Source organism: Parasteatoda tepidariorum, chromosome 10, assembly GCF_982258835.1.
Source record: "Parasteatoda tepidariorum strain Cologne lab strain chromosome 10, Ptep-v5.0, whole genome shotgun sequence".
Lineage (NCBI taxonomy): Eukaryota > Metazoa > Arthropoda > Arachnida > Araneae > Theridiidae > Parasteatoda > Parasteatoda tepidariorum.
In genome coordinates this window covers 24,812,264-24,836,809 of record NC_141764.1, presented here as the reverse complement: position 1 = coordinate 24,836,809, position 24,546 = coordinate 24,812,264, and the positions used below count along the sequence as shown (strand labels likewise).

General features: G+C 26.4%; 1 protein-coding gene across 1 annotated transcript in view; it reads right to left on the bottom strand.

Moving 5' to 3' along the window:
* LOC107454200 (DENN domain-containing protein 1B) overlaps nt 1-22,139 on the bottom strand; it is a 40,346-nt gene extending 18,207 nt beyond the window's left edge. The window contains exons 1-14 of the mRNA XM_087154006.1: nt 21,908-22,139; nt 18,944-19,008; nt 18,814-18,857; nt 16,887-16,936; nt 14,632-14,739; nt 13,070-13,139; nt 12,891-12,980; nt 12,752-12,805; nt 12,010-12,071; nt 11,254-11,352; nt 8,647-8,697; nt 4,830-4,875; nt 2,781-2,882; nt 408-635 (exon numbers count right to left, since the gene is read on the bottom strand). Coding sequence (XP_087010132.1) covers nt 408-635; nt 2,781-2,882; nt 4,830-4,875; nt 8,647-8,697; nt 11,254-11,352; nt 12,010-12,071; nt 12,752-12,805; nt 12,891-12,980; nt 13,070-13,139; nt 14,632-14,739; nt 16,887-16,936; nt 18,814-18,857; nt 18,944-19,008; nt 21,908-21,924 — 1,086 coding nt within the window. The 5' untranslated portion in view covers nt 21,925-22,139. The remainder of the gene's footprint in view (nt 1-407; nt 636-2,780; nt 2,883-4,829; nt 4,876-8,646; nt 8,698-11,253; nt 11,353-12,009; nt 12,072-12,751; nt 12,806-12,890; nt 12,981-13,069; nt 13,140-14,631; nt 14,740-16,886; nt 16,937-18,813; nt 18,858-18,943; nt 19,009-21,907) is intronic.
* Nucleotides 22,140-24,546: the final 2,407 nt, after the last annotated feature.

The window sequence follows — 24,546 nt, the reverse complement described above, 5'->3', positions numbered from 1 at the left end:
TATATAGGTGTACATTACCTGATTAAAAAACATAATTGACTTTAAAAATATACAGATGGTTACAAAAGTCGACATGTTTCAAGCGCTTAAAAATAGGTTGGTTGTTACTGAAAAATTGAAAGCAAATGCTAGATTCAAAATTAGAAAAAACCGCAGTAGCCAAGAGTGAAGCAAAAATAAATACTTCAGTTTTTCTAATTTTGATTCTCACCTTTACTTTCCATTTTTCATTGGCAACTTTACGTTTTATATTTAAAATCATTCTAGTTTCTTTTCATTCAAGCCTGGCACGTCTTGAAAATAGACGACTATTTTTAAGCGCTTGAACCATACATACTTTTATTTTCATCTGTACATTTTTTAAAGCAATGAAACATTTACAATTAAGTAATACCTATTGATCCTACCTGTTGAAAGATTTGCAAATGTAGCATAGTTTCAAGAAAAGGCTGAACTGATGATGAGCGAGTTTGGATAAATGCATCTGCATCAAAAGTAATCTTTTTGCCAATCTCCATCTTCAAAGAGTCCCTGTAACCACCAATCAATTTGACTAAGGCTCTCATGAAAGCTCTAGAAACTCCATCCCCGAGCATCATGTTTGGATTTTTCAAACTTCTCTTCAAAGAAGAAACCTAATAAATACGTAAATAAAGAGCAAAGTTAGGATTTTGCAGATTAAGGAATTTTCAGTTGCTTTTTCCTTTAAGAGGACGCCCAAAAACGGGAGAAACTTTTCGTTGCTAATTTTCTTTCCAGGAGTGATTGTGACAGGAAGTGAAAAACCCTGAAAATTTCATGAGCAAATTTTATGATGTAATATTTTTAATTGCCTGAATACGATTCACAATGAAAGATTTAAATCAAGAAAATACGAAAATGGATTTTTGATATTAAAATGATCGCGTGGTTATGAATCCCGATATTAGTTTTAAATAATAAAAGCGATTAAAATCCGATACACCAAAAAAATCAAAATTGCAGAAGAGTAACTTGTTTTGTTAACAAGATTTAGCGAAAGTTTCAAAATGTAAACTTTAGAACCTAATTCAATAATTTTTTGATTGTGGTGAAAATTTCGATGGATTGTAAGTCTTGATTCGCGAAAGTTCATCAATCAATAGTTTTGAGATACGTGGAATTTCGTAAAAAATCACATGCCCTGCTCCTAGTTTCTAGATCTGGACAGGCGATACGAAAAACCTGGAATTCTGGGGTACACCCGGAATACAATCACACCTGTCTTTCACCTCCATTAAAAAACAAAATGTGATATCAGGCAAACCTAGAGTAAGCCATTAAGTTTCTGTTGCTGAAAAAAAAAAATCCAAATATAAAGATACAAAGAAATTATTGGAAGTGAACATCTCCATTATGTAATCTTAAGTTATTGTCACATAATTTATTTTCATTTTGATATTTTAAAAATTTCTTTTCAGTATTTGAAACTTCATGGCTTACTCTAAGTTTGTTTGAATTCACTTTTTCAATACTTTAAATTTTAAATTAGTTACGGAGGTGAAAGAATTTGCAATGAAAAGTTTCCTCCCGTGGTATGGCTTCCTCTTGAAGGTATCATTTATAATTTTTTAGTTATCTTCAACTACTTTTCGATCCTTTTCTTTTTTTAGCCAATTTTTACCAAGTTCAATTGATATTATTAGTTTTATGAACATTTTGCTGGTGGATTAGATTTTTCTTTATAAATTAATATACATTTTTCACTAAATCTTGTATTTTAAAAAGTCCGAATAACAAGTTTTCATACTAATCAGAGTTTTGAGTTTTTTAAGACCTAAGCAAGATCTTGAACAGCATGCCTTCTTTTAATTTTAAAAACATCAGAAAACATTTGATAATACACAATTCTGACATCACTGAAGATTGTAACAAAAGACTAATATATTCTTATATATCGATATTTACTTATTTAAAAATTACACATTTAATTTATTTACTACCTTAATTTTTTATCAAATTTATAAATGCAGGTTACAATTTGTAATACTTTTGTTTAAAAAAAAGGCTAATATAAAACATGAAAATATAATCTGATATATTTTTCCTTTTAAGTTAAATTTCACGGCTTTTAGAGTCTTTCTTTTAATTTTTTTTAAACATTTTTAAGGACACTTTTCATGAAATTTTAGCTTGTCAATAACCTAGCCCTGATAACAAGAACAATTATTCATGAAATATTTTAAAAATCTAAAATTTCAAGAAATAAATTGTCACAAAATGAACCAAGTTAAAAGCTTATTAACATTTTTAGCAATATTATTAAAAGAAAATAAAATTATTTCATATTATTTGTCATAGAAACATCCTTAACATTTAGAATTTTTGGTTAATTTCATTTTAAGTTCATAAAATTTCTACAATATAAGGTACAAATAAACAAATACAAAAATATACTATTAAAAATTTATAAGGAAGAAATAACATTCATTTCATCGACTACCATACTAACAAGTTTTGCAAAGTATATACAAAATATGCTGATAAAAATTCAAAAGAAAAAGTTAAACATTAATTTAATTCATTACAATACTCGTAAGAATCGAAAAGTAAATATAAAATATATTGATATGAATTTAAAAGAAAAAAATAATCATTTGTTTAATTAACTAAAACAATAGCAAGTATTGTGAAGTAAATACAAAATATATTGATAAAAATAAGAAAAATAAACATTCATTTCAATGATTACAATACTTGCAAGTGTTGATATCAATACTGATACATGCATGAACACAAATAGTAAGAGAGAAGAAACTTACTATTTCAGGGGGTAAAGTTTCCAGATCCTTAAAAGGTGTTTTGACTCTGTTATAATCAGCATCAAGAACAACAACTTCATTTAATTCACTCTGCTTAAATTCCTAAGAATGAATAAAATACATTTAAATAAGAACATAAAGGAGAAAAAAGAAATGTATTTCTTTTCAAAAACATAATAATATTTAACCACTAATCTCAGTTGGCTTAACCTCTTTAGACATGCGTCAAATTTTTTTTCTCAAAAAGAGACTTATAATACTATCTTTGAAGCAAGAGCAATTTATGTAATTTTATGTGTTTTATTTTTAATTTTTAACAATTAATGAACATTGCAAAATGTTCGAAGTATCTGTATCAAATTTGGAAAATGATTTAGTATTTTTTTAATTTAATTAAAAACTCAATTGTTTATATACAAATTTTCGATTAAAGTTTGAGTTTTATTAGGAAGTGAAGTCTTAGTAAATCATGGAAATATAATTGTCAGAATATAAAATATTATTCGTAAAACTTAATTGGCAGCAAAAAGTGGCTGGAAGGCAAAAATTCATAAATTGTCAAATGCAGAAAATGAAATTTCCTTTTTTAAATTTTATTTATAACATTAATAATGCAAAACTAAACTACTTTTAAAATTGATTCACTGAATACTATTTTACTTTTGTGTCCCAAAAATTTTAGTACTTATTGCAAAATAAAAATGTTATCCTAAGTTTAGTTTCATTTTATTTTATTTTTTTAACTGTTCTATAAACTAAGTGTATTAATTATTTTTTCTTAGTAATTGTTTCTTCTTTTCTTTTACTTTTTGAACATTCAATAAAAGAAATATAATGTTAATTTTATGCCATAAGAGTTGTGTCTGAATTTAACTAAATCCAAAATAAAACAATTACTGTGTTAAACAGAAAATTGATAAGGATGTACAGCCAGCCTGTACAAATATTTTATACTACAGTTATGTATTTTAGTAAGAGAATAGATAGTTCTTTTTGTCTCATGCAATATCAATAATGCAAGTTAAAGCTTACAATTACATCTAGATACAAGATAAAATAACTTCTCTTTTAAATTGTTAGCTTGCTGAAAATTTATAAAACCCTAACTCAGTTATTTAGCAGTATAAAATAGTATGATCTTTACTTTTCTTTATAACTTTTTTTAATTATTATTCTAGAAGGTAGGTTTCCTGAATTTGGGCTACAGATGTAGTTTTAAACAGACAACTGGCAAATGACCGCTAAACTTAAATTAGCACAAGTTGCCTAAAGGAAATTTAGTGCTTTTACTCAGAAAATATTTGACTGTTATTTCACAATTTTGGAAGATTTATTTAAAATATTGAGAAGTCTCTTATTTTAAATTGTTTAATTAAAGAAAAAAAAATGCAGAACATCAGTTTGCTTTTGCAAATTTTCACTGCTTCATAAAAAAATCAAAATAGTTCTGCTACTAATCCTATTTAAAAATTTACAATTTTTTTAAATATTTTTTTTTATAAATCAAGCATAAAATATTAAATTTTGAGACAGTTTATAGCATTAAATTATAATAGCAGTTTTACTAACTTTAGAATGACTTTTAGTTATTATAACTTTTGAATCCAATGATAAATTTATAATTAATTTAATTTTCTTGCAATTAATGAAAAGATACGGAGAAATCTTCAGAGGAAAGCCTTGCTCCACATTGGGCTGTCTGGCCAACTATGGTGAGGATGATGAATTAATTTAATAAAACAATTACAAAACTGTAATTGTAAAAGATCTAGTTCATTGGATCTGTTTACCCTAGTAGTTTCGTCTTAGAAGAAGATCTAATAGATCTAATATTTAAACTCATTACAAAATAGATGACGACGTATTTGACTAGTCAATTTCAAAATATTATGTTAAAACTTTTCTTAAACTTCATATAATAACAAGACACAGAATAAAAACGAATTCACAAATGTTAATCGAGTTTTGATTAAGAAAAAATCTGCTAATCAAAATATTAATAACAAATTCAAAGAACCCAACAAAAATATTATTAAAAAGTGAACTTACCATGTAAGTTGTATGTGGTACACCTATTAGATATGGCATTGGTGCACTAAAAATAATAAATAAGTAAGTATTTAATCAAGGTATGAAGTTAATTCTATAAAACTAAATTTAAATCAGTGTTAGGGTAAAACTAAACATTTGACTTACTAGGCTATATTTTTAAACTTCCATTAATCACCTAACTTATGCAAAATATTATTTTTAAATTATATGATAAAAATTTTGTAATTTTTAAAAATGTTAATAAGTTACAGTAATATTCTTAATTTTAAAAATTGATATTAGTTATAATGAATTTGAAAAATCGAATTAGTTATGATAAGTTAGGCCATCTAAGTTTTTAAAAAATTGAGCAAAAAAAAAATCACAACTATTAAATTTTGAAGAAAAAAAAGAAAAAAACTAATAATTTATACATTACATATTTTGATAGTGTGAGAACAATTTTCTACAAGCTTAAGTCACAACTCATATAAAGCCTTGAAGTACTTTTTGCATTAGCTTTTGCAAACAAAAACACATCTCATTCTCAAAATTTTGAACCTCAAATGTTGTTCAAAAACAAACATTTTCACATATCTGCATTTTTCTTATTCTCAAACAAAATTTTCAACTATTATATGAATTATTTGACAATTATTATTATTGGCCAAATTATTTTACTTCTTATTTTTTGCACAGAGAGTGTTTTTAACAGCAATTATTATTTTTCTTAAATTAAATGTTAAACTACAAGTACTTTTAGTGCAATTTGTGCCCAATTTGCTGCTATTTTTATACCTTTGTACAACAAAATGAAAACCACAAATGCTATTAAAGCGGTTAAATTTTGAAGAAAGTCAGGTAAAAATTGAAAGTGTTATTGTGTCTGCTGCTTGTATATCTAAAAAAGTGTCAAACATTATTGGTTTTGTAACATTCGATTTCACGTTTCTTTTTTATTTATTTACTATTTAAAGTTTAATTCGAAATTTCTAAAATATTGTATGTTTACAAACATTACATGCCTAGTAGCAGAAAACCTCCAGCATGGCAGTGATTGCTACAGTTTATCACAGCATTCGCAGATCACTTTTCATCTCAGGCTATTAAAAAAAATATGGAAACGAACTGCTGAAACTTTTTTGAATTTTAAAAAATTTCCCTGAACTTATTTCAGTCAGAATTATAGAACTAAGTTGAGGGAACATTGCAATGAACAAAAAGTTAAAAAAAACTTTTTCTGTTATAATTTTAAACTCTTATACTGTATAAGGATTTAATCCACTTTTTAGTATCATTATTCATTTAGAATAAATTCAGGTAACGAAGTTTTTATGTATATCTTTTCAAATTTTGTTACATATCTGAATTTTTACCATAATAATCCTTGCCTAACTGCATTAAGGTAGCAGACTAAGTTGGAATTATGAAAATAGAGAACCAGGTTTACTGTATATTTTCTATTGCCGAGATATGTATACATAATAAATGAATAACATGTCATAATGTAACACATCTAATAATTATAAAATATAACAAAATCAAATCATTAACACACAAAAATATATGTTTACAATCATGTGATCTAAATATATTGTGCAATCTAAACTTCAACTGTTAAAATTTTCTTGTTTTGTGACAATCAGTTTTTCTCTTAAACAAGAAAGATTTTGATAACATATGAAGCATTTGGCTTCTAAGTCAGTTCAAATTACTTTTATTAATTTTTTTGATGTATTTTTGTATGAAGTCACCTCTCAGTTTGTCTATCACCAAAACATGTAACAATTTAAAAAAGAATAAATGTGTTTGATTAAATATATATATATATATTTAAGTATATATATATATATATATAAAGTGTATATATATATGGGTCATTCTCACGAAAACAGTCATTTTTCAGTTCATAAAATCCCAACTTTTCCTTCAGTTCATAAAATCCCAACATCCTGAAACTTTTTATATTAATAGAAATATGTAATGACATTATAAAGAAAGTATATATCCTATAAATTATACTTAATATTTAAATAAATTAATTTTTTAAATAATTAATTTATAATTAATTAATTAATAATAATTAATTAATTTAATAAGTAAATTAATTAATTTAATAAATTAATTTATTAATTTTTTAATTTATTTTTCAAATTAATTAATAAGTAAATTAATTATTTTCACTATTTAAAAAGTGAGGGAATGACACTAATAGTGAGGGAATGATATTTTATTTTAATACATGTTTTTATCTAAGTTACATCTACCTAAAGTTTGAAAATGATAACATACTAAGTATATCTAATATTTATTATAATTTAGTCTTATATATTTAATAGTTTTTACAGGTTTGGGAAATAAATTTGGCTGGCACGATTGAACAAAAAAAAAATTTAATAATATACTCATCTTGAATCATTCCCTCACTTCAGCGTCATTCCCTCACTTTATACACTAGTGAGGAAATGACGAATTTAATAAAATTTAAAAATAACAGTTAGGCCTAATTAATTTCTGAAGTCAATCACATACAATTATATTCATACAAGAAAGCAACATATAATTATCCACTTTCTCGATGAAGTTGTATTTTATTTTACTCTAAAAAATGACACAAGGGAATGAGGGAATGACAAATGTAAAAAATTTTACCTGGTTTGATTCATTCAAATTTATTCCACAGCAAAGCTTCTTTAAGTTGAAGATGGAAACATACTGCAATTTTGTTCTATGATGCCAGTTGTTAACTTCTGAAGTTTTTATTAAAATATTTTTATTCTAAGAAGATTGCAGGTGATAAAAACATTGTTGTGAGGGAATGACGCGAAACACTGGGGACAAAGTTTAAAATAGTGCTGTGTTAATATTTTTATCAGAAATTAAATTTAAAATTGATTTTCTGAATTCTATATTTCAGTATTCTGAAATAAAAAACACGAATTTGTAAAAAAAAAAATTTTTATTTCAGAAACAATTTTTTTCTTTTTTTAAATCAGCAGTGAGGACAAGTGAGGGAATGACATATTGGTATATTTTAATTACCTAAAATAAATAAAAAATAAAAATTGATAATTTGATTTTTATTCCTTTGTTAGCTTGCATTCTGAAGGACACTTTCCCTGAATTTTTTTTCTTCGTAAGCTGTAAAACAAACATAAAATATACTGGGGACATGAAAATGACTGTTTTTGTGAGAATGACCCATATATATATAATCAAACGCGTACCTGCCAAAATTGGAGAAATAAAATAAAGAAGATTTTACTAGCGACATTTTTTAGGTTACGAGTAAAGTTTTGATACATAATACATAATCATGTAAGTCAAAAGAGAAATTCAAAATTAGAAATAATATGAGCGAATTATTCGAGCATTTAGTCAATTAAAAAATATGTATATAAATCTTAACCTAGATAATATTTCTTTTTAAATCATTAACTACTTAAACTAATTAACACTCAACATACTGTAGTACTGGCAATAGCACCATCTGTTGAGGAATAAGAGAAGTATTTTAGCCATCAGCAGATATTTTATTGTAAAAAAAATTGTTTTTAAAATTTTTTTTAAACAAATACAGAGAAATTTGAGAATATACAGGTAAACAGGAGATAGTCGTAAAATACAGGAGTCCTTGTTAAAAAAACAGGAGACTTGGCAGGTATGCAAATGCTTCAATCACAGAATCATATTTATCCAAGAAATATTTTAAATTTCTGAAACAATTATTTCAAAACAAATATATTTTTAATTTACACAATTTTGTTATCCATATAAGCATTACAGTTTAAATTGACCCAACTGCAACATAAAAAAAAAACAGCTTTCAATTTACCTCATGTAGTCAATAAGATGCTTTGGAAGAACAGGAATAAAGATATGCTGCCTGAAATAAAGAATAATAAAGTTAATGAAAAAAAAGCATTGAGGAGGGGAAATAGTTTTAGAACCCTCTCAATAATTAGAAATCTGGAAGCTCTGCCTCAATCTTTCGTGACGCTAATATTTCTGCCAATGGGATACCTGTAAGTGACGTAGTGTGGATATCTCGAACCGCTGTTGAAACGTGGTGTTTGTTTATGTTAGCAATTGTTTTTTCAACTCTATTTAGAGTAAACCAAGCCCGTCAAGTATCAATTCTGGTAAGTGACACATTCCAAATTTTTTCAAAAAAGATTTTAATTATTTCCCAATATATTTACACAGAGACTTAACACAAAGACATGTATGAAGCTAAGTGGAACATTAATTAATTATGCATCAAAGTTACCAGGTACACAAAACAAAAATATATCACAGTTACAATTAAATAAATAAACGATTAATAAATATAAACTAAGCAAAAGAAGTAGATGAGAAAGAATTATATTTCAACTAATTTGATGTGCGATACGCCTCTACATTTAATTAACTTATCGTAAATTTAGATTCTAACTTATGTAGAGAAACTTAGCTCAACTTTAATACGCAATTTTACTGACAAAGATTAGCTGGCACTGACGTCATATGTCACACGTGGAAGACCTTCATGAAGTGCAAGTTTTCTTGAATTATCAATGATTTCAACACTAACGCCTAAAAGGTATCTGCTTGATTTAAAATTTTCTAATTCATGACTTTTCATGGCTTAATAAAGTTACTATTTTCTCGACAAAAACACAACAAGAAATTTACAAAAGCATTATAACAACATAAATTGAAATGATAGGTATAACCAAAACTGTTATACTTTGCATTTTCATATTTAAAGAGTTTAAATTTAAAAAAAAAACAGAGTAAAGAAAGAGTTGAAGCAATAAAATAGCCGAAAAAAATACAAAAGCAAATAATTTTTCTCTGCAGAATTATATTCTAAACATACTTTTCTTGTTCATTCGAAAGGAAAGAAATACTCCTGATTTTTTATGTTCTCACTTCGGAATAAAAAAATTCGCCAATGACTAGCTTGCTTCAGCTAGAATTTTAAATTGATAAAATAAAAAATAAATAATAACAAAAATTCTGAAATCACAGAAGTTCAAAAGATAATTTGCTCCAGAAATGATGTTTTTTCTTTCATTTTTTGAAAGAACACCATAACTTTTAACGAACATGATAAAAACATTTCATATTTTAATAAAATATGACTGTGAGTGGGGATTTTATTACAAATTCAGAACACCATGAAATGGAGGGGGGGGGAAGGTATTTCTTATTTCCATTTTAAAAATTAGATTTTTTAACCACCTAAATCCATGACTTTCCATGATTTCCTTAAAGAAATAGTTAAAATCATGACATTTCTTGACAAATTTTGTTCAATACTGAAATTCATGACATTCCATGTGCCTATTAATAAGCCAGGATATAATAAATTAATAGGCCAGGATACCCTGCGCCTATTAATTTTGCACAGTTCTTCACCATTGTTATTTCAGCTTTTCCATACACAGAATAATAATGAACTCTTACATGAATACAACCTTTAACTCAACAGAGACATATTTCATTATAAAATTTTGTATTAACAACATTATTTTGCTTGAAATCTTCCCTTAGTCACAGTAACTCTCCTTTAGAATCCACACACACTCATTTCATGGGTTAGTTTGTCCAAACTTTTTGATCCAATAAAATTGAAATTACATTAAGTCACCTCCCATAGATGATTTTGGCTTACCTCTGAAACGCTTCTTTAAATGAAACATTTAACATTGTGTGTATTTTGCATAATAGGATGCAGAGAGCAAAACTTTACCACAAAAGTTTTGTTACTCGATCTCTTGCTAAAAATGCATTTTTATGAACAATGTTTGATAGAGTAATGAGTAAAGCAATTTTTCAGGTCACAAATACTTGAATTCTGTTACATGAATATTACACGCATACTTCTAATGAAAAGTTAAGAAAAAATAAACAAAATTTTATCCTAATGATCAGTACTATAGGTTGAAAATAAGTTAAGTGCATAAAAATTAAATAACACATAGTAGTTGATATACAAGCACAATCATTGTACAATCACATCTTAGAAAGTGATAATGTTCAAAACATATCACTTTCACATAATTTTTGAAATTAACCAAAATAAAAAAAAAGAAGTAAAAAAAAAAAACATTAAAATATTAGGTAATTAGCAATATTCATAAAAACTGTGAGAAAGATTAAGAAATTTAAATAAAAAATTCAGAATTCAGCTATCAAACTTTGACAACAATAAACTTGTTACAATGTTAAGGTTTCAGTATGAAATCCTTTATATGAAAAAAATGGATAATAATGTTAACAAAATCATTTAAAATACTTTTTTTTTTTACAGTATTTGAAAAATAAGCAATCATTTTGTTATTGACAAATTTTTTTTCAATTTTAATAAAATGAGGTTTGGTATGAAAACATTTATTGGATAATTATTGACCTTTATTGAGAGTAATAACATAAAAAAGGAAGAAAGTAAGCTTACCAATGCATTGGGTATATAAGAGAATTGGCTGCTTGTACACAGGCACTCAGTCGACAAAGATTTTTTGACTTAATTATTATTCTACGTTCGTGAAGCATACTGCAATAAATGTTTACATATTAGAACAAAATTTCATTTATTCCAAATCGCTCATTTGCCCTTGAATATATAATACAGAAAAGGCACAAACTACTTTAAAAAAGTGACAAAACTTTTGAAAACAGCAGAAACAAAAATTAAAATCAATAATTATTGATATCAACCTTGTTCATTTCTTTAAGAAAATATTTCAGGAGTAATTTAAACGGCAAAATATATGGCTTTAAAAGCTGTTGAGTGGGTTTTCAATCAAGAAGTAAGTATTTGTGATAAAAAGATAAAGAAAGAAATCAGAAATTTTAAATGGGTAGAAACTAACACAATTCCTAAACTAAAGTTTTGCAAACTAGATTAATGCAATAAGAATAAAATGCAAGTTCAATGAAACAAACTAAAGGAATTTTTTGTTAAAATATCTTTAAACGAAATTTTTATTTTAACAAACATAACAAATTATTTAGGTTAGTTTCATAAACCGAAGATCTCTGTGAACAACTACAAGCATACAATTTAATAAATTATACAATAAAGCTTTTCTAAAATTTCATAAAGTTTACATATTTTTTTTATATATCAATCTTTTGGTTTAAAGTTGTTTGGAACATAAAAAAAAGTCTGGTTCTGATTTAAACTACTACTATAAAATGAGATTTATACCTGGCAAATATAACCATCATGTTGTGTGCATCAATGGCATTAAAATACTCAGTTAGGTTTCTCTGAAACAGAATAAAACATATTTAAATTTATCACTTTACACAAAATATGTTTGCGATAATGAGCACATAAAACTGCAATAAAAAAGTAAAATCAACCACAGTAGATATCCTAGCAACTAACAACAATAACATTTTGCTCTATTTTTAAGGAAGAAAAAAAAAATTCTCACAGAAATTAAGAGATAAATTTAATTTGCTGAACTCTATTACTAGTACATAGATTAGGAATATAATATAATGAAATGTTAGAATGAAGATTAATTTAAATAACAATATCCTCCGTATTACATAAAAATATTAATATAAATATAAAATTATAATATTATATGAAATTATTAATATAAATATGAATATTAATATAATAATCGACACAACTTATAGTATCACTAAATTAAAATAGAGAATGATCCTCTTATATGCTATAGTAAAATATTCAAATTGCCATAACATGACTTCAATTTTTATCAAGTAATTCATTTAATTAGTTTCGATACATTTTCAGAAGAGTGTGAAAAAAACTTTTTAACAGTATGGTTACTTTACAAGATCCTCCAATATAGATATAATAAAAAGAGAAAGAAATGGAAAAACAATTAAAAATAAAATGGTTAATCTAACAAAAAAAGCTATAAACTGTTCAATGATGTGAAGATAATGAGTAGCATAAGTAAATTACATACATTTTCTGGAATGCTGGGAAGTTTTAAATGATTTGGGCAGTAAACAATAAGTTCCTGTAAAGAAAAAAAAGAAAAAGAAGGAAATAAGCATAAGAATTCGCAGGACATGTTTAATAATTTGTTTTAACAAGATACATACTTTATCACTATATGAAATATGTAAATTAAGACCTGGATCAGGTACTGGAGAGTTGTACAAAGATTCCAAAAAGTTGGATAGCAATCCAGACTAAATAAATAAACATATCACATTAATTTCTGATAGGCAAATCAAGAAATACTATAGCAGAAAATAGCTCTTTATGAACAATAACTGACCTCCCTTTCATTTGTGAGATTTGAAATCTGATTTAGAATTTTGTAGAATGTTTCATGCCAAGGCAAAAAGCTGGAATTATAAATAAAATTATACATAAATGTTATTTGGAGTAAAAATAAATACAAAATATTTACTAAAGATGTGGTTGTGTATTTAGAAACAGCTTAAAACAATAATTCTTACACTTTTGAAGTTCAAGTCATATATTTTGAAACTGTTAGAAGCAATAATTTATTTTTATTTTTTAAAGAAAGAAAAAAACAAATTTACTGCATTAAATTTAAAGCAGGGTCAATAATGCAATGTATTCAATAGTTATATATAATGCAAAATTATTCAAAAATGGAAAGAATATCTTTAACATAGCACATTTCATTAAAATTTTCATACTATGTCTTAAAGTTTTTAAGGAAAATTATTGTTTTTATTTGTATTTTAATGAAATATTAAGATATTTTAAATAAAACACTTTCATAGAATATTAAGTATTTTAAAAATTCAAAAATCAGCAATAAAAATTAATATTATAAGTTAGTATGCAATTTTGTTATAGATAAATGAGAGTTTATTATTATTATTACTTTTCTCTCATGCAGTTTCATGAATGTATTTTATGAGAGGTAAAATTTATCTACTAAGAAAATTAATTTAAAATCTAGTGTGGTCAAGTTTTTCTTCAACACTATGGTCGATGATTTTAATTTTGGTTCAAGAGAACAATGTATTTCAATAAACTATCGTAAAAAAAAAAGAAAATTTGTAAAAATTAATTTATACTTATTTGATCATTTACTCATCGTAAAATTAAGCTGACAAATATTAATGCATGCTAGAAAAACATAAATGCATAGTGAAATGGTGATTAAAAAAACAATTACAGTCTCTTAAGGACCAGGAGGTCATTGAGGTTAAAGCTCTCCAATTATTTAACCAACGTCATAACAGTGGAGATGTGGATTTAATTGTGCATCTGTTCCCTATACTTTCCAGACAAGCTGGTAGAAAAAGTAAAGCATTCCTGGAACAGCCTGTTGTGGGCCAGGGGGTTAAGGCTCCACATTTATGTGACGAACGGCATGTTTGTGGCAATGTGGTCAACAAACTTCCCAAACAAGGTGGTACCCACAGATCCGTAGCTGGGTGGGCTTCAAGCCGCCATTGGGGATCGAATCCCAGTTCTTCACAATAACAGTTCAGTGTCCTTATCATAGAGCCACCACGGCTCTAGACAAGCTGTTACTCATTTATTTTAGGCAGGTTGGATTTCACGTCGTAACCAGGGATAAAACCCCTGACTCTTAACAGAGACAGTGTCATGTCCTAACCACTGTGCCATCAATTTCAAGCAATTATTAATGCATCTGAAAACCACTAAATTATCTTTAAAAAAAATTTTTTACTCACAAATACATGAACAAATAATATATTTGTAGATAAAACATCCAGTTTAAAAGCTTGTGAAGTAAATATAACATCAAATCAGGAAATATCATTGCACCAGATTCAACTATTTGGCTTCAAATTGAATAAATTAAAAAGAACTATATAAAATTCAATATACCTGAGCAAAACAAACAAAGTTGGAGTTTTGGGAACACTTCTACAATAACCAAAACTCCATTTGCTGTCTAAGCTGGTCAAAACAAAGGAGAAGTGCTGAATGTTTTCACTAGAAAAGAAACAAAACATTTATAATTCATCTATTAAACATTTACACAATACCAGGGGTAATTGTGAGCCCAACTCAAAAATCATGAAAATTTCTTGAGTGAAATCATTAATGACGCATTTCAAAAAATGAATGTCGAAATTCTAAATAAATTATATGCAGCATAATTTAAATGGATAATTATGTATAAGTTTACTTTTATGTCTAATCACATTTACTATTATAGCAGAAAAAATATTTACAAATGAAAGAGCTGCCAAGTATAAATTCTAATTCTAATATTTCTAAATAAAACATAAAATAAATTTTATACATAAATGTGATCGATGATTTCTTGAAACTTCTGGACCTTGGGTTTCCGAAAACTATCACAATTAGCGAAAAATCCGGAAATCCGGATTTTTTCCGGAGCATAATCATGTCTGCAATACTTATTGTATTGCACTTACTCACACTATTCAAAAAAAAGTTTTTTACAAAAATAAATAAGTTTAAAAATGTTGCACGATTGGACCGAAAAGAAAAAAAAGGATTTTATTCTTTTCACACAAATTACCTTACATCATTGACCTTCATAAAAATTTTAATTGCAGAAAATAAGAGCAACAATAATGCTTCCACAAATTTTGAAAATAAGTTGTATTTTGAATAGAAAAAGCAAGGTTGTTGACTGGATATTGAGGACTATTTTGCAAAAGTTGGAGTCAAAAAAATTTGTTCAACTCCAGATAGTTATAAAAGCTGCCTTTTAATAGCAGCTGTTCTTTTTATAACACACACATACATATGTGAGTATATATATCTATACATAAATCCTATAATATTATTCATTGAAGATTAACTAGATTGTTAATATTAATTGAAAATGTTACAGCACAAAATATTGTAAACCCTACTATATGTCTGATACTGAAGATATTTCTATATTGATATTTGTTAACACCAACTGAAGTTGCCAAGAAATAAATAAAATTGCCAGATGTTTAACTTTAAATAAATCTTTAAAAAAAGTTATAGAAACTTGTTTGGCACAGATGCTAACACAAAATTTTCTTCATAATACAAAAAAAATTGAAAGAATGAAAAATGCAAGATAAAAGAAAGAAAAAAAGATTATGAGAATTTACATTAATCACACGACTATAAACAGATTTAAGAAACAGAATGAATTGCCATAGTAAGTATACAAAATATTTCTATTTCATGTTTTAAACATTGCAATTTCTATATTTCAACTTCTCTAAAAATTTCTTCAAGAAAAATCTCCCCCATAAAAAAATGTAGCAATATGAAAATTAACTTTAAAATCCACTTAAAGGCACTTTAGGAGGAGAGAGGTATGTGATTTGCTTATTTATGCTGACAAAGGTAGAGGAGTGGTATAAGCTTCGCTTATATAAAACACTAAAATCCCTATAATAATTTTCTTTTTCAAAGATATAAAGTAATAAAAAAATCACAAAAAATTAAACTTGGAAAAATCTGAAACATAAGTTACATTCGGCGAGAGAGAAAGTCGGAAAAATGTCTAGAGTTTCAACAAAAAAAAGGTTACTAAAGAATAGAAGACTGTTCAGTAAAAGAACAACATGTGTAAATAAATATGTTAAAAGAATAGAGGATGCAGAATGGATAGATAAAAAAGTGGCCCAAGATTCATACCCAATTGAAGAAATGTTGATAGATTTATGGGGAAATGGATGTAAAAGCTTAGGAAAGCATCTGATCAGATGTTTATGGGCTAAATTTAAATCATATTATACCTAAGTTTTTCTGTTTAAACTATGTTAAACTGAAAAATTTTCAAATCATTCATTTCATCATAAAATGAACTGAAATATAATTTTTTGTAATGCAAAGATAAATCTTATATTTGAACTTAATCCTAAAATTAGATTACTACAGTAAAAGAAATATACAAAAAGAGGTGTTGTTACTTTCTTAAGCAAGTATAGAAGGGGGTTCAATATTTCCAAAAATATGCATATTTAATGTTTAATGCCCCATATCATTACTTTTTAGTAAATCCTGAAAAGCACTGACTGAACTCAAACTCTAATAAAATCAGATTTATTTAAAAAAAAAAACAAAGTTAATATAAAACGGGGAAAAAACAGAGAAATGTATAAAAAAAAAACATTTATTACTTTGTGAAGTTGCAGGGACAAGAAAATTCAGGAACAGACTTCAACACTTCCTAAAAGTGAAAATAAATTATAGAGTTATGTAATAGATAAAAAATACAAATAAATGAAATATTACAGATACATAATGCTACGTCATAATACTTGAGACAGAATAGAAACATTTGCTACAAAACCATTGAAATGTTTAAAAAATCATGAAGAAAAAAACTCAGCGAAAGTAAAAATTTGCATAGCAGGTGCAAAGCAGTTAGAAAATAGAGTAAAAAGAAAAACTCACTCAATGTAATGAATGCAGTATAGTTCGCTATTACGAAATATTTCTAGGTCTCCCTCAAAATGCAAATATTAAAGATACAATAACTGAATGCTTATAATTAGTTAAAAATTACTATCTGTTATTACAACAAAAAGTGTTTTAGGGAAAGACATTTTTCTGCTGCTTAAATGAGCAAAACTATATAAAAAATATTTAAATGAAAGACATTTTTAATTTATTAATACAGGAAAGCAAAAAGAAAGTTTTTTTCCTTATAGTTTAGACTCTGTATTCTTGTAAAGCAAAGTGTGGGCAACCATCAGCTAAGTTATCTTTTTCCTAACAAAAGAAAAGTTCCACCACAATTGTGAAGAACTTTGCCCAGCGCTTCAAAAGAAGGCATATTTTGGAGATCACATGTCTGTTAATCAATGATGTGAAAAGGTATTGCACGCCATTTCATTATCTTCTGTGGAAAAATTATTACGATTATTACAATTATGAAACTTGCTAAACATTTCTGCCTTTCAAAATGTAGTGAGTTACGCATTTCAGCCTACAATCTGTAGGCAAAAGCAGTCTACTAAAGATATGTACTTTAAAATTAAAATAGCTGCTCAAAATAAAAGAAGTAAATATGTCTATTTCGTATCTGCTTATAATGGTAAACTCTCTATAACAACAATTTCATCTATTATGTATTATAGTTATAAAACAGACTTTCACTGTAAGTAATTCAAACTAAAGGCATAGTATGCTATTGGCTAGAAACTAAATACTGAAATTAGATACAAGGCTAAAATGAAACAATACATTTAATACCAGACCAGTATAATATACACAAGAGAGCGGATGACGTTTCAGGAAAATTTTTTACTATTACTAAAATAGAAAAGAAATATTGGTTTTTATGCTTTTTCTTTCGAATTCAAAAGAGATTTAAAATTATATTCCATGATTTCAAATCACACATCGTGATTCCCATTTACACAACTTAAGATCCCGCTTCAAGCTTTCATGATTTTATATTAAATATCGTGATTCGCATTCACACAATTTTAAAATTAAACATTGAGATTCATATTCATACGGTTTTAAAGTCAAACATTTAGATTTGCATTCATGCACTTTTAAAATCAAACATTGAGATTCATATTTACACAGTTTTTAAATTAAATGTTGAGATTCATGTTTCAGTGATTTAAAAAAAACATTTTGAGATTCATATTCACAGTTTAAGTAGATAATAAAATCTTGAATCAATATTTTCATTAAAACATTGATACATTTGGTCGATAAACATTTCCTACATACTTTTTTTTAACTTAAATTTCCTAGGTATTTTTTCAATTATTTAAAAAGTGTTTTTGCACATAAAATTTTGCTACTTTCAGATTTTTTGGTTTTTTACCAAACTTATCTCTGTGGTAATAGTTAAATAAGAGTCTTATAAAAATAAATTTTTTTAAAAAAACTCTGTGATTATCAAACAAATTTGCCATAATAAGGGGGTTGAAAGAGTTAATCAATGCGTGCAGAAAGTTTTGTAACTGAGATTTTGTGTTCGCTGAAAGTTTTTCACTTCAGCTAAGTCTGTTTAATAAATACTGCACTGCAGCTTCACACTTAAAAAGAAAATTAATTAGAAAAGAACATTAGAAAAAAAATTACCTGATCGTTAAAGTCTTCAGGATATTTTTGAAGTATCCATGCTTCTAAAATTCAAAATAAAAATAAACTTATATGTTAGTCATTCATTAGTAATACTGGTATACGTATCACAATTAAAAAATAAACTTACTTTTTTCATTTTCACTTGGAATGACGATTTCAAAGAAACATTCAAAGAGATGGGAGGGATTTTCCCTAAAAAATACAATAAAAAGTTTAAATTTAAAAGAAAAAAATTTATCAAAATTTTTGAAGACTAAACAAACATTTAAAAAGAAAAGTTATCACCTTCTCTAATTGTGTACTGATGATTAACTTTAATCAAGTTTTAAATGTGAATTTGGAAAACGTCTGAATATATTTAATAGACCATGTCTTATACATTTGCATTGCTTATCAAAAACGTTTGCATGAGTCGTTAACTATTGAAAAAACAAGCCAAAAAATTACGAAGTCAATATCATAGAAATTTGTTTTTGTAAAACATAAAAAATCTGTAGGTACTCTTTAATTGCAATAAAATTTTACTTCGCAATAAAAAAATTGCAAAAAATTTTTCATTTTGAAAAAGCAATAAGAATTATAAGATTTTAAGAATGTCCTATCACATGCGCTGCTTTTTTTAACAACTTCTTTATTCATTAAAAACAAATGTAGTTCAAAGATTTATTTTAAAATTATGAATTCGATAATTTATTGAACAGCAAAAAAAAAAAAAAAAATTAAATAAATAAATAAATAGAAAATCTATTTTTCTATAGAAAAAGTTAAAAATCAGCTACAATTTAAAATTTTTAAGGATGAAAGAGCTAGCAAAACTTTGAATGTTTTATAATTTGAAAATGTTATGAATTATACTTTTAACATTCTTTCCTTATAACCCCAAAGAATAACTAAATTGCTGATTTAGTTTTTATATAAATTGCTAGATAAAAATTAAATTTATTGCAGTCTCACAAAAGCTAAATTTTTATTCCGTAATAATTTTCCAACAATGAACCGTCATATGCAAAACTCATTTTGAAGAGAGTATTCATTTAGAACAAGAGCAATCAATAATAAATCTAGAATATACATCTATAATTTTTTATGAGAATTTTAATTATCTATTCTAGAGGTGAATAATTTTTCTCTACTATTTTTTCGACTTCTTTTCAGCCCAAAACCCAGATTTTATAAAATTTATTAGCAATTTTTAACTAAGAAATGACTATTACATATTTTGAAAATATTTAATATGAATATTGAAACTTTTCGATAGATTCATATATTTGTCCTAAAATTTGGCTTTATGTTTGACTGTTATATTTTGCAAGCTACAAGTGGCATCAAATCTAGCTGTGAATTGATTTTTGGTATATGTCTAAGCTGAATAGAGAATAATCTTTTGGATATTTGCTGGTATGCACTCCCAAAAACTAAGTTTCATAAGAGATAAGAAAAACATTAAAAAGAACAATAATAAATAAATAAAAAATAAGAATAAAAATTAAGACAATTTCCTAGCAACTTTTTAAGTTTTTGAATTGAACACTTGAAATTTAATTGAAAAGTATTTTCACAACAAAATTTTAAAAAGTGTTAAGAAAATCAGAAATAAAAAAAAGCCATAATAAAAGAATTCAGACAAAATGAAAATTATTCTGTAGTATAATTTTTAAGAATTCAGGACAAATAGTAAAACTGAATTAATCTAGAGTATGGACGGTGTTTTCTACACTAGGGAAAGCTGCAAGCTCGAGACTGCCTAAATATCCGGGTTACTGTTTCAGTTGTATTTAAAGGCATTTGGCATCATTGTGTTTTGAGATTCTTGCAAACAATGTATTTGATTACTTATTACTTATGTTTACAATGATAACAATACTTGTGTTTACAATACTAAAAGTGTTAACACCAACGTAAGATGGTGCACAGCTTGCAACACGAACAAACAGTAATAAACAAATGGAAAGAGGCCAAATCAAGACTGCCAAAAAAGCGAGATATTCAAAATCTAGCAACCATGTCACCTCTTTTAATAATAAATAACAAAATAACTAAAACAAATTTTCACTCCAAACTACCCAGAATTACATAATAACATTAATATCTTATGAAATACGGCAGATTTGAGCTCAGAAATTATCTAATTTATTTCTTTTATTGAAAACAAAATTATCCGTTTGAAAACATCGCATATCAGAATAATTTGTAGTAAGCAGCTGCAAACTTTTTAACCGGAACTAGAGTAGGTGCCGAGCTCGAGATTGTTATTGTTCACATTCCTATTGAAAACACCATTCATAGTACTAGACAGCTTTCAATTTTTACTTATGAGTTTCCCAAAAATTAAGATTTATAAGAGATGAAAGAATAAGGATGTGGCACACAAGCAATTACTAAAATGTTACATATATTTAAGAAATACTTAATCTAGAATATAAAACTACAATTTTTTACTTGAATTTAAAATTAATTACACTTTCAAAAATTCAGTTATTATGGTGGCGAGAAAAAAAATTTAAAATTACAATCAATTATCTAAGCATTATTTGTAAAATTAAATTAATCTAGAATATTAAGCATAGTATTTAGGAACAGCAAAATTAATCTAGAATATAATAGCAAAATTAGATTAATCTAGAATATAAAGCTATCACTTTCAATATTAATTTTAGCTGTCCATAATCCTAAAAATTGAGTTTCATACGAAATAAATGAATGACAAGGCTGAAAAACTATAACTATGACATGGCATAAATATAAGTTATTTTAAATATTTCTTTTATAACTGTTGGATGAAATACAGGTCGGTTATCAATGAATTGAGAAAAAAAAGGAATTTGAAATTATGTTTTAGAGAGTCTTAATTTTTATAATTACAAATGAGCTTATTTTCGTCAAAATTTGAACATCGACCTATTAAGGAAAACAAACTTTCCTCATAATCTAGGAAAATGCCACAATTATTTTCTAAAACTGCACACACACCATAAAATAATAGAAATTGTTGTAAATAAAAAAAATATTGTGAATATTTATTTATTTAAACATGTTGATAAGCAATAAATTGTTTCCAATTCAAGAAAAACTACAATTTTCAATCTGTCACCTTAGTCTAGAACCCATTGGTCACGTGAATATTGTTAATCTTTAGATAAAAATGTCATTTGTCACACAGTAAAATGCCACGACAATAGATAACAAAATCATCATTGTAAAGAATTAGTTTTATAGTCACTTTATAGCAAAGAAACAAATAAACATTATGGAATTAAAGAATAGGATATATCAGCTGTTTCAACTTCATCCCTCCCCCGCTAAAAAGTAAATAAATATGTGTTCACTTTCTGTGTTGCCAAAACCAAGTTGCGTAATACTAATCTAGCAATCCCATCTCTATAGGGTCATTCTTACTGTATGCGGTTTACGCACTTTTGATTGCTGTTGAAAAAAATCGACAGTGATCTGGCGAAACTTTCCTTCTCCTTTGGATATCCAAAGGAGAAGGAAAGATATCTATGTCTAAATTGAAGAAGTGGCCTCACAAAATCGTGATGGCATGCCTCCTGGACGTAAATAAAGTACCTACCTATCAGATTATTACTTTACCAAGCAATTCATTGTTTTGGAGTTTAGGGTCAAAATTTTCTTCTATGTTGTACAACTGAGTGAAAAAACCTCTGCACTAGGAAACAAGTTTAAGGAACTTGTTTGAAGAGAAATTTTACTTAAGGAGAATCACAGCATGAGACTTCTATATGTGATCGCACGCCATGGCCATCCACGGCTTGCGCTAGCAGCATGTCTTACATACAGTTTCTAAACAATCGCGGGCTCGTCTAGAGCTAACCTTACTGTTCCGTGGAAGAGTGAATGGGGTACCGTAAGTTATAGTAAGTATCTTTTATATCACTGAGGAATTTTGAAACATTTAGATACAGTCTGTAATTCAGGCAGGGTGTAATGTGCAGGGTGTTTCTTAATGAACACCCTGAAAATGTATTTGAATGAAGGCAAAAAAATTTACTTATTAGCTTTCCCAAGTCATTATGTAAGGGAAGGTAAGGTATAAAAAAAAAAAGCTGTGAGAATCTTATAAATTACTGTTAAGGATGGCAGGTGCCCAAACTATCAAAACCTACTTCATTGTCTGATGAAACTTGAAAGTTTTTCCTTCGGCAGGTCAAAAGTTTTGACTTTTCTTCGCTTAAATATTAATTTGTGACTTCTAAGATTAACTTATCCTCCTCAAAAGTTACTTATAGTTTTTAATGTAAATACAACGAATTTCAACCCCAAAGTAAAATATTTCAGATCAAATTACGTTATAAAGTACCGACATTTTCGTACAGGTACATCCTTCGTAAAATCCATTTAACGAAAAAATTCATTTTTATCGTAAAATGTTATACCGTAATTTTTACAGTATTTATTTGATTCGAATGATTCAGTGGTTTTGCTGTAATTATTACTGTGAAAAGTACGGTATTTTAAATATTTTGTTCCGTAACATGTATTCCTGTAAAAATGGATTTCGCGGTAAAAAGTATGATGCACACCAAGTACCGGTACTTTTCACCGTAATTTGATCCGGAATTTTTTACATTGCAAACAAAATAAATTTAAAACACGTTAATAAAGAAAAGTAAACTTGTTCAAACAATAAATTCCTATTTCAAATAATAAATTCATTCATACATATATATATATATACTTATCTAGGAGCAAACTGTCGTTATTTTTTTTATTGTTGGTTATTAAAAATTAATAAAGCATTTGATAGTATTACTTGCGTAAAATATTATCTCATTATACAAAAAAATCGTAGCAGTTTTGAATGTTCAACTTTGTCTTGCTACACAGAAACTGAAAAAGGATATGTACCTTCAAAAGGATACTGAGAAAATCACTTAATAGCGGTAAATTTTAATTATCATGAATTGATGGTGTGGATGGCATAATGTTATCCCCGAATAGTATCATGCCAAGATATGCTAAATACATTTTATCCTTATATATATATATATATATATATATATATATATATATATATATATATATATATATATATATATATATATATATATATATATATATATATATATACAACAAAATAAATGAATACAAGAAAACACGAAGACTATGTTTTTACCAGTTATTTTTACTTATTGTGTATTATTTTATTTGTTGTAATTTTTGTAAAAATTTTTTTGAGTGCTCCTCACACTATTGCATTAATATACAGTGGAACCTGTAAAAGTGACCACCTGGGTAAAGTGAACGCCTGAGTAAGGTGACCATTTTCTACAAGTTTTATTTCAAGAGTCCTATTTAAAGAGTCTTCGTAAAGTGACCACCTCTATATAGTGACCCTTTGACTTGGTCCCGAGGGTGGTCAATTTAGACAGGTTCCACTATTTTGCTTTGGCTATATTGATACAATATTAGAAAGCACTCTTTTTTGCGGATATAATCGTGTGGGCTGATGAAAAGATTATATCTTTTATTTTCCGTTTTTTTAAAATTCATCCTTTTTTTTAATTAGTTTTTTTTTTATTATTATTCCCCCCCCCCTCCTTTTTCATATGTCTATAATTTTCCTTTGTTTCATCTTCGTTTTGAATATATATATATATATATATATATATATATATATATATATATATATATATATATATATATATATATATATATATATATATATATATATATATATATATATATATATATATATATATATATATATAT